Genomic DNA, 15518 nt, shown 5'->3' with positions numbered 1-15518 from the left:
AGCTATGCCTGCACTGATCCAGAGAATCTGTTTGTCCCATTTCTCCTTCTGGGCTTCCGACAATACACGCAAGTGGACTTGTTAGGTGTTAAGGACGGAGAGTCATGGGCCGAGGCTCTCAATGCAGATCTGTTGAATTACATGGACGATTAAGCCCACGACTATCAACTAGAAATGGGTGGACATGGCGGTAGAGAGCCATTTCAAAGAGAGACGTATGAGCTGCCCACGGGCCGACACTCCATGGTTTTGTTTTGGTGCTAGGGCTTCATACATGTTAATCACTTACTCTACCACTGGGCCACCACCAATAATTAGAAAATGAAACTTGGAGACTTTGCAGTGGCCAACAACAGAGACTCTGTGTCCACTTCTGGTTTTGTTTATGGAAGGACTGTCTGGCCAGAAATAATATTTGTTTTCTTCCTGGTTTGGACCCTAGGCCTGTGCTGGGGCTGCAGTCATCTGAAAGGAGGGGGAGTGGCAAGACTGTGGCTGTCTAAAGCCGCTGATTAGCTCCCTGGCTTGGAGAGCCAGGCTTCCACTCCATTCTTTCCCTTTTTCTCCTTTAGCTTCTTGTCTTCTGAGCAAATCCATCTGGAGTTGGTTTCCTCTCCTCCCAGAAGGAGAGCAGGTGCGCAGGTCCTGGGCTTGACAAGAGAGCTGAAGCCTGACCAGCCTCCCTCCAGACTCACATCATCTGAGGCAGCACCAGCACATCTGGGGAGTGATGCTGATACCAGGCACCAAAGCTGCTGTCATAGCCACTGGTAGGCAGGGTGCCTGCCTTGGGTAGATCCCAGATGAATGGGAGAGTTGAAGAGTGAGGAGACAGGGAGGGGGGTCTCCCAGAGAAGTCCTCTTCCGGCTCCTCAGAGCTCTGTTTCAGGAGCTTCTTGTATTTGGAGCGTTTGTTCTGAAACCAGATCTTTACCTTTGAGAGGAAAAGAGAACAGATTAGGAGTGTCTATGAAAAGGTGTGGAAAGGGAAAGGGGCCTGGTCACAGAGGGTGAGTCCTGGGGACCTTGGTTCCAGCCCTCTAATTCCGGACTCCCTTAGTCTCAGTCTCTGGGTACACTCCTCTTCTTGAGCCCCATTCCCCCCTAATATGTACCCCAAACTCATACTTCGAACCAGCTGTGGGCATTCCTTATCAAGAGCTGTGTCAGCAAAATCATGGGATTCCTTTGTGGGTTCTCAGGAAGTGAGGACTAGGAAGCTTTGCCCTGGGCAGGGACAGGACTGGCCATACCTGGGTTTGGGTGAGTCCCAGCTGCGCTGCCAGCTGAGCTCTCTCAGGCAGGGCCAGGTACTGGGTATGCTGGAAACGCTGGTTCAGGTGTTGCAGCTGCAGGCTGGAGTAGATGGTTCTAGGCTTGCGCAGCTTCCTGGTCAGGGACTGCTGGGAGGGCTCGAGAGACAGTGACAGCTTCTCTGATTCTAGGAGGCAGAAGAACACTGAGCTGTAAGCATGCGAAGGGACTGGGTAAGTCAGGCATTTTTAATAAGCTCATTGCATCTCACCCCATGGGCAATCGGCAAAAACAACGCAGCCTTCACCATCCACCCGAGAGCCTCGGTGTGTGCGCAATGGAGGGAGCCTTACCTATCCCTGCCATTTCAACACCAGTGACTGTTGATACAAACTGCAGTTCTTGAATTCTTGTCCTGTTGAAGCTACCAGTATGGGACCTAAGAACAGAACCCACCAAGGGGCCAAGTAAGGGTGCCCAGGCTCCTGCAGTGAGGGGGCAGGGGAGTTGGTTGGTTGGTTGGTGGGCCTGCTCAGACTAGAACAGGGCAAGAGACTTCATGGAGAGCTGAGCTAAGGTCTGGAGATGATCAGAGCAGTGCATCCAAGGTTCAAGAAACCTACAATACTCAAAGCTCAGAGGTATGGTGAGTGGCAATCTCTTGCTTCTGAAGGGGGCCTGTAAAAGTCAGCCTTAAGTGCTAATATCAAGCCAGGAAACGTGAGTCCTTGTGTACCCTGCAGGAAAAAGGTCCATCCTTTTCTTCCCCAAGGGCTGGCTAGCTCAGGGGAGGCTTTTCAGGGATCTAGAAGCCAGATCGATGTGTGGTAGCCTTGTGTTCCTGTGGGCCACAAGTACAGAGCACTTCCCTCGTGGTAGGTCCAAAAAGCTTTGCGATCTGCCAGCAATAAAGGTTGTTATATTATGTCAACGCTGTGAGGCTGTGGCATAAGATCTGGTACTCCCCATAGACCCCCAACTCCCAATACCAACCTGATTCTCTAGGAAAAGGCTTTCAGGTTGGGGTCAAGATTGAGGCCTTTGGTTTCCATTCCTGAACCCGGGGCCCCAACCTGAACCATTTTATGGGATACTGAGACTGTCCAAAAGGATGAGAAGTAGGAAGGTAAAGAGGCAAAATGCCTGCCCAGGTTGACAAAATGTTGGGGTGACAGTTGCCTCATTTCGTGCGGGTCTACAATGAGGACCCCAGAATAGAGGGGTGTGTGTGTAAGATGTCTCTGTATCCTGGCAGCGGTCACAGCTTCTGTCCTTCCACTCGCTCCCCCATCCATTCCTAGTTGGGTTTACCCAACACATGTTAGAGTCTCGGGCTGTGGGCCCCCGCAGTCACCACTGCCTTCACTTCCCCCACATCCCTCACCGGTGGCCTTGGGGGCTGTGGTCCTCAAATCCTGTTTCTTGGATCCCAACCTCAGCCAATTCCCAGAAAAACCATTCGGTTTCCGCTCCGCCCGCGCCCATCTTGTCTTTCCTACTTTGACCCCTACTGCTCGCCTGGGGCTGGCAGCCAAGCGACCACTCATGCTTTCTTGGCTGCCTGGACTGCGCAGTTCGGGTAATAACGAGCAGAAAGCGAAGGAAGACAGCCTGGACTGCTGAACTCGTAGAGCAGACCACCTTCCAGGTGCCTTCCGGAACAGCTGCCTTTTCCACACTAGTTTTGGCAAGTCACAACTGGATTTACCCCAGCCTCGATAACGGGTCCCCAGGGCGTCCGTGGAGGCGCGGCAGCCGCACCCGCAGCCTCAACGGGGTGTTGCTAGGCTCTTTCCGAGCCAAATGCCTCCCTGGGATGGAGGTACACACGTAGTATGGGTTTAGGACACCCCAAGCCCTCTCTCATACTCCAATTATTCTTTCAAGAATGGGCGGCCCACACAATTTCAATAGCGAAATGCTACGGTATATTTTTTTAAAAAGTATCTGCTTGTGAACACAGCGTCTGTTTTATTTTATTTTTCGTTGGATCCGGGTAAAGTACATAAAATAGAAAGAATTCTCCAGTCCATTGTTCTTGGACCAAGCAAGGGCAGGCACATGGAAGACAACTTCACATTATTGCCAGATAGGTCTCCCAATAAGTTCTTCTGCCTCAGTCCCAAAATGCACACTGTCCTCATATGCACACACAGGAGGCAGAGCAGATTGCCCAGGTTGTCCTCAAACTGAGGATCTCCCTTGCTTTTACTTCCCCAGTGTATATTAGCATATCTAAAGAGAAGAGCCTAAGAGGTTCCTTTGTTGATTTGTATGTAAAACTCTGCCATCCCCGACTGTCCCTCCTCCAACAAGACCCAGCAACCCAGCAGCCCCACCCCCCACTCTGCCCCAGAAGGCTTTTAACTTTCTGGGGTCCTGAGAAGTTCCCTGAAGTCCCCTTTCCTGGCTCCATTCATTGAGGAAAGTGAACTTGACCAGGGCCGGGAGCCTGGAAAAGAAGTTGTGTCCTGAATCTTTCTGTCTCAGTTTCTCCAACCATAGAACAAGGAATTTGAGCCCCTATTCTAGTGTGTCCTTGGTCCTGGGTGTTTGTATGTGTCATATATTTACACCAGAATGACAAGGGAAAAGGAAAGAAATGTCTTGGTTTGGAACTGACTACGTGAAGTTACATAGCAGACATGCATCTTTGAGGATTATGCCAAGAACAACTGGACCATTGCGATGTTCCGGGAGTCAGTGGGTCTGTGGATAGATAGCATCCTCATACTGCCAGCCAGGGGCTGTCGTTTGGGCTGTGCATAGGTCAGGGCTAGGAAGACCAGCTGTTCCTTTGTCTTCACTGAGCATTTTCTCTGGAGCTCCTATTTGCTGCAGGCAACAGGAACTGGGTCTAATGTACCCCAATGTTAAGGGTGAAGAGGGACGGTAAGAATGGCATAGGCGCGAGGCAGAGGAGGCCAGGGAAAGATCTTGAGACTGGTAAGACTAGCCTGTAAGTCTATTCTTTGAGCAACAGTTGGTGGGGTCCTACACCCAGATTCTGCAGGGTCCAGTTAGCAAACAGGGTTAGGCACCTCTAGGAAAAAGGGGGTGGGGCCCAGGAAAAGAGAAGGAACCCCGCCTAGTTGTCTACCTACCTCCGACTGGGAATTGATTTCTGTTTAGTGGTGTTTGTTTTATTACTGGTCTCTGAGACCAGAACTCAAGAGGGATGATGTCGGGAACGGAGTGAAGGATGAGGAGAATCGCGGGGAAGGGGTTAGGTCTCCACCCCTCCATCTGGATTATGACAGTTCTCCGTTACACAGGTACATACACAACTCTACTGCTCCAGGAGACCGGGTGGGGAGCCCTCCCGCCTGGCTTTACAAAAAAACGGCAAATCGAAACCAGGTCTGATTTAAAAAGAAGACCTAGATCAACTTGCCTCCGCTCCTCCCCCATCCTTCGCCCTCCCCCTAACGCAGATTCCAGGGTATCCGAGAGAGAAACGCTTGAATCCCTCTAGCTGCGTGCAAGCAGAAGAGCGCGAAATTTATGCAAAGACAACCCAGACCCCAGAGGTGAAAAGAGCCGCCGAGGTCACCCTTACCCCCTTCGAGTTCCTGCGGGTGTTCAGTTGGCCGGTGAAAAGACTGAGACGGTGCCACCGATTGTTGCTGGCTGGGCAGGTAAGAGTCTCCTGGGGTTGCTGGCCCAGGGTAGGAATAGGACAGGAGGTGGCCATAGGACTGGGAGTAGGACAAATCGGGGGAAGCTGCGGTTTCGGGGGATAGTCCGAGCGTGTAAGCAGCCACCACGGACGGGGCGGGGGCGAGGTCCGGGAAGACAACGCTGGAGGCACCGTGGCCAGGAAGAGCACAGGGTAAAGAGGTCATTGCGGCAGATGCCGGACCACAGGGCCTAGGTCATGGCCTGCACGCCGTCTACTCTCTCTGCCAGCTCCTTTCAAAGTCTCCAGCAAGCCACCCTCATACAGATCCCAGGAAAAGTGTCTCTCTGAGCCTCTTCGAGAAGAGAGCTCGCACCCGGGAAAGGGGTTTTGGGGTGCTCCGTGGTTTTTACCCCTCCTCCATCTTTTCCTCTGGATTCGGTTCCCGGGACCCCAAGGGTCCCCCGCCCACTTAGACACCCTGGATTGGCTACTGCACGGTGACCTCAGGGAGGCTCAAAGCTGGGCCCGCCCCCCCTTCCCCTACCCCCTCTCCCGCGTTAGCGTGCACAGGGAAACAGGAGGGGTGCGAGCTCCCGACCCTACATCCCTGCGTCTACTCCGAGTTCCTGGGGGATCGTAGAGTCAGGAAGTCTCGGTAATGATTTTCAAGGTGCTAGGAATTGGGATGGCTAAGGGACGAGGGGAACTGCGCGGTAACTAGAGACGCTTCGCTTTGGGGACTCAGAACCTGTGTTCGCGCTCTGCGTGTCGCGCGGGTCTGCATGGCCCCACGCTGCCAGGGCTCTGCGAGGGAGTGGAAAGCAGATCGCCAGCGCCGGCCGGTTATTCAGCGCGTCGGAATGCGTAGCTGCAGAGCGATGACAGTTTGTTGGTAAACAGACGCTGGGGCCTGGAGGGTGCCACCTGGCGCCCAGCCTGCCCCGCACGCGCGTGGCGCGCACGCCCCCGCCGAGCGCCCAGAGCCTGGCACGCCGCGACCGCCGCGACTGCGCCTCACCACCCCCAATGCAAGCTTCCACTTCCGGCAGGGGCCCCAGTTTAGTTGCGACACCACAGCTCCTGCAGGCCCTTGAGACTGTTGGAGGGAATCTGCTGTCTGGGACTCGCCTGTACTGAGCCCCGCCTTTCCTGGCACTCTGTGCAAAATGTAGCCTGGCAGGAACTGGGGCAAAATCTAGGAGTGGGGATGAGTCTAGTTTGATGGTTCCTGGGAGGGCACAGAAAATATGGCTAGCTCCTCTGTACTTCCAGGCTGTGTTCAGGACCTGCCTCGAAGCAGGACAGGAGGACATGTATCATGTTCATTAAGCAACATGTATCCATATTCGTGCAAGCATCTGTTGCCACATGCGCAAAAATACACAGAAACTTCATCCAACATATATTGCCGTATACCAATATCCCTCTACGAAAGGCGGCTCATTCATGGACCTGCAAACTCAGACTTGAAGGTGTGGTGTATATACATATAGCTACATACCCAGCCATGGGCAACTCTTTGAAGGGAAGCACAGGATTAAGGCTGATGAGATGGCTCAGTGGACAAAGAGTCTTGCCACCAAACCTGAGGAGGAAAGAACAAACTCCCAAGAGCTCCACATGTGGCCTCTGTTAGGCATGGACCCCCCCCCCACACACACACAACACAAAAACAAATAAATGTAATATTTTTTTATTTAAAACGCACCGTACCTGGCACATATACCCATGAATGACAAGTCAAATTACTAATGTTCCTTCTCAAAAATAAGGCTATCTAAACGTATGAGCATATATGCTCATGTCCTACCCTATGGGGGATACCTTTCCCCACACATCTAAGCTGCTTTACATAATGAAAGAGACTTGAGCTTTCATTATTACATAATGAAAGCTCTCTTGGTTTGGTTTTCTAAGGCAGGATTTCTCTGTGTAGCCCTGGCTGTCCTGAACTCATTCTGTAGACCAGACTGGCCTGGAACTCAGAGATCCACCTGTCTCTGCCTCGGGAGTGCTGGGATTAAAGGCAAAGGCAAACACCACCACTGCCCAGCTCTACTCTGTACCCGACAAGTTCTCACAGATTCCCTAGAAAACCCCACACACTCGATCCCTCTGTTACACATGCCATCTTCATGCTTGCACACACAGACACACACATAGAGATCAGGGCTCAGAGTGAAGGTGACAATCGTGGGGTGTTGGGTAGATGAAAGAGGACAGACAGCTATTAGAGGAAAAGGCAAGACTGGAAGAGTAGATGAAGGCACTAGGCTTGGGGCAGATGTAGGCCTTCTAAAATAGACAAAGTCTGGGGGGCTGGAGAGATGGCTCACCAGTTAAGAACACTGGCTGCTTCTTCCAGAAGACCCAGTTCAATTCCCAGCAACCACATGGAAGTTCACAACCATGTGTAATTCCAGTTCCAGGAGATCTGAAGACCTCTTCTGGCCTCTCTGATCACCAGGCATGTAAATAGTGCCCAGACAGAACACCCATACACATGAAATAAAAATAAATAAATAAACAAAAAGAGAAAACTTTAGGAACTTTATTGGGGCTGTTGAAACTCATGGACAGGAGAAAAATAACACACACACACACACCCAATTGCACAGAAATTAGTTTCTCCAGGAAAATGCCTGCTCACCACTGCCATAGAGGTCTCTACCCTGTAATCCCGGAGCTCTGATGAGGGGGCTCTGTAGGAGACCCTCTGTCTGGTTGGCTGGGGAAGGTGTAGGAGTTTGCTTGGTAGGTGAATGTTATTTTCATGTGAGACCTTTTCCCAGGTCTCAGCATGCTTCCCTCCTTAAAGCCAGGGCTATGAGCATCTGAAGACATTGCCTTCCAAGCCTTTCTCTCTCTAGCACTGTTCTGTTCTTTTGGTCTTTTAAGACAGGATCTCTCTCTGTTTAGCCCCCGGCTATCCTGGAACTAGACCAGGCTGGCCTCGCACTGAACTCGGAGATCCACCTGTCTCTGCCTCCCAGGTGCTGGGATGAAACGCATGCACCACCACCGCCTGGCTGTTCTGTTCTTCAGAAAGGAGGCTGCTGTGGTGTTTCCAGGGATCTTTCTCTAGCTGTAAGATTCAAAGGAAGAGGATGTCCTTTGAGGTGGGGCTGGCTGTGAGGACAGGTTTCCTAAGGGGGTACTTTATAGCTGGAGTGGAAAGGATGATGGGAGACACCTCCAGGGGCAGGCAATCAGAATCCTTTCTGTGCTAGAGGAAGGGCAGAGGTGAGTGTTCTGATAGGCTAGCTGGTCACTGGATCACCTCCAAAGCAAGGTCCTTAGTAAATAACCTCCTCTAAGCTTTTTAGGAGCATCCTGAAGGAAAGTTGGACCTGTACTGATCCAGCGACCCCATGGAATTCATAAGTTCTGTGCATCCTCCCAAGAACCCTGTTAAGAAAGGTAGTTACTATTTGTCTCCCTCCAACATCACCAGCCTCACTGCATCTTCAGCATGAGGTATGAGGAACCCAAGCACTTGCTGGTACACCTAGTCATCATCCTAGGCACCCATCCCTAAAACAGAATCATCCTCTCAACCTGAAGAAAAGTAGAAATAATGCCCTGTGAGCTAGGGAGGGCAGTGCTTGGTGCTACTGGAGAGAAAGGGAAGTCCTGGGTTCCCATCCTAGCACAGCCTCCGTGTAGCTGGCTAGATCAGCTAGTTCCTACTAGAATGCTCAGGGCAAGGAGGGACCTGGACTGAGGAGGTTCCAACCTTCTGTTGTTTGCTGTATGGTGGTTTGCAAGGATCCAACAACAGAAAACTAAGAATCCAGAATCCAAAAACAGAAAACAAAGAAGGAGAAAAGGAGGAGAGGAAGGAAGGGAGGGAGAGGAAGACAGAAGGAGGGAGGGGAGAGAGGGAAGGAGGGGGACAAAGTAACCCATTTCTATAATTACTATTAGCAGAGGTGTGAGTCGCAGGGAAGCTGGGAAGTCGGGGCAACCTGACCCAATGATACTTAGTACTCACCAGTATGGCGCTTGTGTGGTTTGTTTTGCTAGACTTGTAGCCGGGGTACCACTATGTAGCTCTGGCTATCCTGGAACTCACTGTGTAGACCAGGCTATCTTGGAACCCACAGAGATCTCAGAGATCTGGCTGCTTCTGTCTTTCAAGTTTCTGGAATTAAAGGTTTGCGTTATCGCGCTCCGCTCACATTTGGGTTTTGCTAATTTGTGGACTTATATAGGATATATTCCCTGCTTAAGGCTGCTATCTGCTCCTCCTGTAGCAGAATCCCCATCTGAAACAGCGGAGTTTTCCTGGCTGTTCACAACCAAGAGCTTCCCGCGGCACAATTGAAGAGCTCAGTACAGCGTAAGGGTGGCTAGTGCTGCCCGAGTCAGGCGTGGACTTCTGAAACTACAGGTCCACGCCTCACTCGAACCGATCGGCTCTCGGAGAAATAGAGATTCTCACTCCCCACCAGATTTCTGCGGGCTTGGTGGTCATTTTGGAATTACACACGCCCCTTTTCTCCTCCTCTATGGTCACTGTTAAAAATAAAAAATCTTGGTTTTGTGTTCATCTGCTCTCAGCAGACTTTAAAGTTCTATTAGGAGGGGCCGTAGGTTTGGGGAAACTAAATTCAATCTTGCAGCAACCTCCCTCCAATCTGCCTCTTCTCTACGATAGAGCCCCGTATTCCCAAGGCCTGGAAAAGGAGCCGTCTGGGGAAGCCAGCGCCCCTCAATCCATTTTGCGTGAGATTCGGAACCGCCAGGTCTCCTTTGCTCTTTCTGATGCAGCATTTGGTGAGCCCTGGGTGCTGGAGTGGGAGCTGAAGGCGCCTGCTGGTCCCGGGGCTTTCCCTTGAGCTCATTTCTACTTCCCACCGGGAGGAGAGCTCTTTCTGCTTGTTGCTTTCCAAATAATCCTAAGGATGGTGTCCGTGGATCAGGAGAGGAGAAGTCTTGGGGTCAGCGCTACCCTGTCCAGGCACCACTTGGCGTGGGGCTCCCACAAGATCTTAGCGGCGACCCCACCCTAACAGTCTCCGTTTTCTTTGTTTAACATCCAAGAGGTCTACCTGAGATTGACCCGGACATTTTAAATACAGAAGTACACGAAAGACGCCAATGCTGAGAGCTTAATTCTGAATAATTCTTTGACCAGGACACCGTCTCCAAAAGAAAACAGTTACTCAAAATCAGGGAGTGTTGGAAGAAAAGTGTTTCGGTGGCGCTAGGCTTGGGGAGGAAGCCACTCCGTGCTGAGCTTCGCGGAGCGCCGGGACTGAGGCCAGACCTAGCTGGGTGACGCAGGGTTTCTTGGCAGAGTGTCCCATATCGCCCACCAGTTAAGGTCGAGGACCCCCATAGGGAGCCGAACGGGTAGAGAATAACCTCAGGGAGCATACACCAGAAGCCTTCCAAACTTTGCAAGCTTGCGGGAGGCCAACCCGCCTGCAACGAATTTGCCCGGTCCGGAACGAAGGCGGCTTGGCTTGGTCTGTAACCTTCCTCAAATCCCTGTACCACACAGAAATTCAGACTTGGCGCTCTGGTCTTCCTCGCTAGCCAGCGAGGTGAAGACTGGAAGGGAGCCTGGAGTTAGAAAAATGCCTGTAACGGGCAACGGATAAGAGAAAGCCAGTGTGTGTGCAGGGGCACCCACCACACAGAGCAGAACCCACAAATCTGCTCTGAGGAACGGCACACGCTTATAGGTGATTCACTCTCATACTTTGCATACACACTCCACACGCACCATTTAAACACCCAACGCAGGGCTCACTCTGCCTTCCCGGTAGGCGAAGGGTCTTTATACGGGTGTGGGTTGTTGGTTTCACTCGGACAGTGGAGGTCAGTTTCCTTGTCGCTCTGTGCTTTTTTTTTTTCCTTCATGATTTAAAAGGAGGGTAGGCTATTGGCCATCCCAGGATCACAATTTGGACTTCAAAGTCTGTAGCTCTGGGTCCAGGAGGATGGGGAAATACTGTTTTAAGGAACAGACTTTGAATGGCCCAGGGAGCTGCGCAAAATCCCAAAATGAGACAAAGAATCATGTCTGCAAAACAATACTATAACCTGCCCAGCAACAAACAAAATCAATTCCTGGTGGCTTTCTCTCTGTTTACAGAGGGCAGGGGGAGGGGGCAACAAAGGGAAGATTAAAGGCAGTTCAGAGTAACCCCCTCCCTCTCCTTCAAGCCAGCCCCACGCTGCTGTAAGGGGGAAGGCTAGCCAGGAGGAGGGATGTGTTGGCTGGAAGAACCGTATCTTCTGCATCCACTCCAGGGCCCCTCTACACTGCATCATAGACCACCCTCTTCAGTTCCAACCGGAAGAAGATCACCCAGCCTGGAGTTCTTCAACTGCTGCGGAAAGGGGCTGGAGGAGGTACTGAGAGGGAAGAGAGCAGGCAGAGCCGGCTGTGGTCAGGGGTGGGGGATGTGTCAAGGGTCACTGGCCTCCTTGGGAAAGTGAAATGGGCTATTAACGTTTGCAACTGCTTAGGCCAACCGGGCTGGACTGCTCGTTCTCTCTCTCTCTCTCTCTCTCTCTCTGTGTGTGTGTGTGTGTGTGTGGTGGGGGAGGGGCTGCAGCAACTGTCCATTAGCTCTCTGCACCCCAAGTGCCTTGACAGGGAGCTGAGCCTATATTCCCAACTATCATTCAACCCAATGGTGCCTCTGCTGCTTTTCACACAAAAGGGCTGGCGGGCCAGGTCCTTCCTTCTCCCCTGGATGTCTGGGGCCACTGGAGGATCCAGGTGAAGACCTGGTATCTGGAGACAGTACTAAGGGACTGGAGAAACCTGTCCCAGGGCCTTAGATTTAGAAGAGGTAGGTACTCTGGGGACTTGAGTCCTCTGTTATGAATAACAGGAATGATTATACCATATGTCGTCTGTGTGCCAAGCCCTGTGCTAAGGACTTAAATGCCTCTCTTTATCTAATGATTACAATATTTCTGTATAAGGTAGAGTCCATATACAATACAGATATGTACATTATCCTCCCTTTTACAGATGAGAACACTGAGGCACAAAAGGGCCAAATACCTTTTCTTTTTTTGTTTTTTGTTTTTTTCGAGACAGGGTTTCTCTGTGTAGTCCTTGCTGTCCTGGAACTCACTCTGTAGACCAGGCTGGCCTCGAACTCAGAAATCCGCCTGCCTCTGCCTCCCAAGTGCTGAGATTAAAGGCGTGGGCCACCACCTCCCGGCCCAAATACCCTTTCTTAAAGCGATCAGAATCCCTGGCTAGCTGGCTACCATAACTGCCAGGGGACTGTGCGGCAAGAGCAGAGAAAGGCCTGAGAGAGAGGAGGAGACTCCTGGAGAGCAATGTCTGCTATGAAGGCAGTGAGAAAAGAAATAATAATAATGATGACTAGTCACTATTGGAACTTGTGTGCTACACAGTCCAGGTAAGGGAGTCCTGTTCTTACTCTTGTTTCACAGGTGAAGAAACCAAGGCATGGAAAAGACACGCGCAGGGCCTTTGTTCATCTGGCGGAAAGGTAGGAGGGATGGAAGCTAAGGAGGCAGTGTGCTGTGACCTTGAGTGATGGGAAGTGGGACCTGGGTGGAAGTAAAGGGGCTTCCCTGGGTTGCCTTGGGACTCCCCCAAGGATGTGATGGCAGAGGCAGCAGAAAGAAAGGGAGCAAGAGAAAGGTGACTCAAAGACAACCCCCAAGTGGGCTTGGTGAATGGGACAGGGAAGGGTAGGAAAAAGACTGAAGTTTCTGGTCCGGGCACACAGGGGAGCCCAGGGAAAGAGCCAGTGTACAATTCAGAGGTTTAAAAACATTTTATCGGTCCCTGAAGCGTGGACCGAGATCCTGGGTTGCCGCTCCCTTAGGCAGCCAGCCACATAGAGTTGGAGCCTGCTGTGCTTTCTGTACAGGTGTCTTTCCCAGCCCTGCCAATGGAAGCAGGTGAAACTTACATATGCAGATATATGCAAATGAGCAACCCTGCCTAGGCCCAGAGCCAGAGAGGCAAGCCCTCCCCCACCTCCAGGGACCCAGAAAGGGCCATCCCAGCCCTGACTCACTTGCTGACACGCGGCCTGGAATGCCATCTCCCCTGCCTGGCTTCCTCTAACTTGGTAAACTTGCTCCTGGAATCTCTCTGAAGCTCAGGCCTGAAGTTCCGAGCTGGAAAACTGGAAGCCAGGGCTGGGGAGACATTCTAAGTCAGAGTACGGAGTTGTTCTGAATGCTTCCTCCAAATTCAAGTGGTCAGAGGTGGGAGACAGATGCCTGTCTGGGTTAAAAAGGTATGCAATGTGGGCCAGCAACATGGCTCAGGCCCTATGTGGTGGAAGAAGAGAACCAGATCCTTCAATTTGTTCTCTGACCTTCATGGACTTGTGTCCCACACCTTAAAAAGAAATAAAATAAACATTAAAATGTGTGTAGTTGTACACAGTATTTCCTAAAAGCCTTTGACACACACTGGGGCTTTGTAACAACTTGTGAAGTACCTGGTTTACTAGCTCCATTTTACAGACAGAGACACAGAGGCCCGTGTTGAAATGTCTTGTCAGGGAAAACCTGACTTGTGTTCACAGAACTGGCTTTCCAGAGCAGGCAGGGCCTTCTGACTCAGAGTTCTTGGCTCTATTCTGTGGTTTGTGCTGGGCTGAGAGAAGGGGGGAGGGGAGCAAATTCTGGAGTCTAGGGCTCAAATTTTCCCAGACAATCATGGAAAAGAAGTGGTGTGTTTCTTTTGTATATTTAATTTTTTTTCATTTATTTATTTATTTGTGTTATGCTGGGGGATGGAGCCCAGGGCCTTGAGCAAGTTAGGCAGATACTCTGCCAATGAACCTGAGAAAAACCTTCCTTCCTTATGGTCCCTGTGCACTCCAGAAAGTAAGTTCTTGTCTTGGAAAAGAGGCCATACCCTTTGGGTTGAACCATGCATCCCACTGAGGCCCTAGCTTGCTCGATTTCTCTCTCCTTCTCTCCCTTCATCTCCTCTCTGTTTCTAGATACAAGGTCCCACTGCATAGTCCAGGCCAGCCTGGAACCCTCAGTCCCTCCTGTTTCTGTTTCCCCAATACTGGAATTATACTGCCAACATGCCAGGGAGTGTGCTCTTTTTATGAACCTACTAAGTACAGAGTTTACAGATTCCACTCAGTAAGTCAGTCACGCGCTGTGTGCACCTGTGGGGGTGTGCATATGCTAAAATTGTGGGGAAAATTACTGAATTTAAAACACACTACATGGAGCTGGAGAGATGTTAAGAGCAGCAGTTAAGAACACTTCCAGAGGTCCTGAGTTCAATTCCCAGCAACCACCTGGTGGCTTACAACCATCAGTATTGGGCTCTGATACCCTCTTCTGGCACACAGATACATGCAGATATATACATAAAATAAATAAATGTTAAAAAATAAATAAAACATACAGCACAGTGAAGTACCTTACAAACAAGGGACTTGGGCCAAGAACTGGAACTCCTCAGATCTCCCTTGAGGTACCTGCCTGGATCATGGCCCTCCCTCCTCATACACCCTAACTTGTACATTTGTCTTTTCCTTCTGTTTACTTACCTTCGTCTGCTGGTGACCTTCACCTGAATGGAAGGCCACACACTGACCTTAAGCTCTGGTTGTTTCGAGACAGGGTTTCACTATGTAGCCCAGGCTGGCCTCAGATCATGGCCTTCCTGTCTCAGTCTCCCGAGTGCTGGGATTACAGACCTATCCTTTAGCTTCTTGCTTCCCTCAGGGTCTCCTTCTGCAGGACTGTGCAGCTCTCTGGGCTTTCCCTAGAACTTCCTCCCTGTCACATGCTCTTGGTGGGGTTTGCTCCATCAAAACATGGATGGAGTCCTGCAAGGTGTGACTGTGGTACACTGGCACAGGGTTGACACGTGCTAAATGACCTGTGAACACGAACTAAATAAATAAATGAAAGTATGTGTTTGTGTATGTGGGTGTGTGGGGTATGTTCTGTCACTTTCATCAGAAATCCCAGTGACAAGGGTCCCATTGAGGCCACAGGGTCACATTAGGAGACAGGCTTCTGCCAAAGTTCCCTGCTACCTTCTTCCCCTCCTGCTGTTTCTTAGCTAGGTTGTCAGCTTGGATCCTGGCCTTTCCCCCAGTGCAGCCAGGTGGAGCATACCAGCTTGGAGACCCAGTCAGTCTGAATTCTAATCCTGCCTCCACCCTGCAGTGACTTAGATGAGTAAAACTTCACTTGTGTCTCAGTTTCTTCATCTGGGTAGTGACACAAGAGCAAACCCAGCCTCAGAGGACTGTGAGGATTCAGTAAGTTACCGGGTAACTGCATGAAGTCCAGGGCTCACTGATCAGAACTCCCTCCTCAGCTCACACTCAGCCTGCCTGGTGCCAGACTCAACCTACTTTAAGAAAGGTTTTTGTATTCTGGGTGTGGTAGCACATGCCTGTCACTCAGGAGACTGAGGCAGGAGGATCAAAGGTTCAAGGCTGGGGGTTGGGGACTGGGGATGACTCAGTGGTTGAGAGTGATTGCTGTGAAAACAAGAGGACATGAGTTCAAATCCCCAGCACCTATGGAAAAGCTAGTTATGTCACTAACCCCAGTGTTAGAGGTTGGAGATGGGCAGATCTTACTCAGAAACACTCTCTCTCTCTCTCTCTCTCTCTCTCTCTCTCTCTCTCTCTCTCTC

General features: G+C 51.0%; 1 protein-coding gene and 1 long non-coding RNA gene across 2 annotated transcripts in view; one reads left to right on the top strand and one right to left on the bottom strand.

The window, feature by feature from the left end:
- Window positions 1–207: 207 nt before the first annotated feature.
- On the bottom strand, window positions 208–5099 carry Dlx4 (distal-less homeobox 4). Its single transcript, XM_028755190.1, has 3 exons — window positions 4814–5099; window positions 1254–1441; window positions 208–934 (listed from the first exon to the last, which is right to left on the bottom strand). The coding sequence occupies exons 1-3, from the start codon at window positions 5097–5099 to the stop codon at window positions 692–694; spliced, it is 717 nt and encodes a 238-aa protein (XP_028611023.1). The 3' UTR covers window positions 208–691.
- LOC114610577 overlaps window positions 4671–15518 on the top strand; it is a 14126-nt gene continuing 3278 nt past the window's right edge. Inside the window, exons 1-2 of the long non-coding RNA XR_003709702.1 lie at window positions 4671–4892; window positions 14934–15088. This is a non-coding gene — a long non-coding RNA (uncharacterized LOC114610577). The remainder of the gene's footprint in view (window positions 4893–14933; window positions 15089–15518) is intronic.

The sequence above is a fragment of the Grammomys surdaster genome, unplaced genomic scaffold (assembly GCF_004785775.1).
Source record: "Grammomys surdaster isolate TR1022 unplaced genomic scaffold, NIH_TR_1.0 126048, whole genome shotgun sequence".
In the NCBI taxonomy this organism is placed as follows: Eukaryota; Metazoa; Chordata; class Mammalia; order Rodentia; family Muridae; genus Grammomys; species Grammomys surdaster.
Note: the sequence above shows the minus strand (reverse complement) of the source record. Positions and strands in the feature narration are given on the sequence as shown.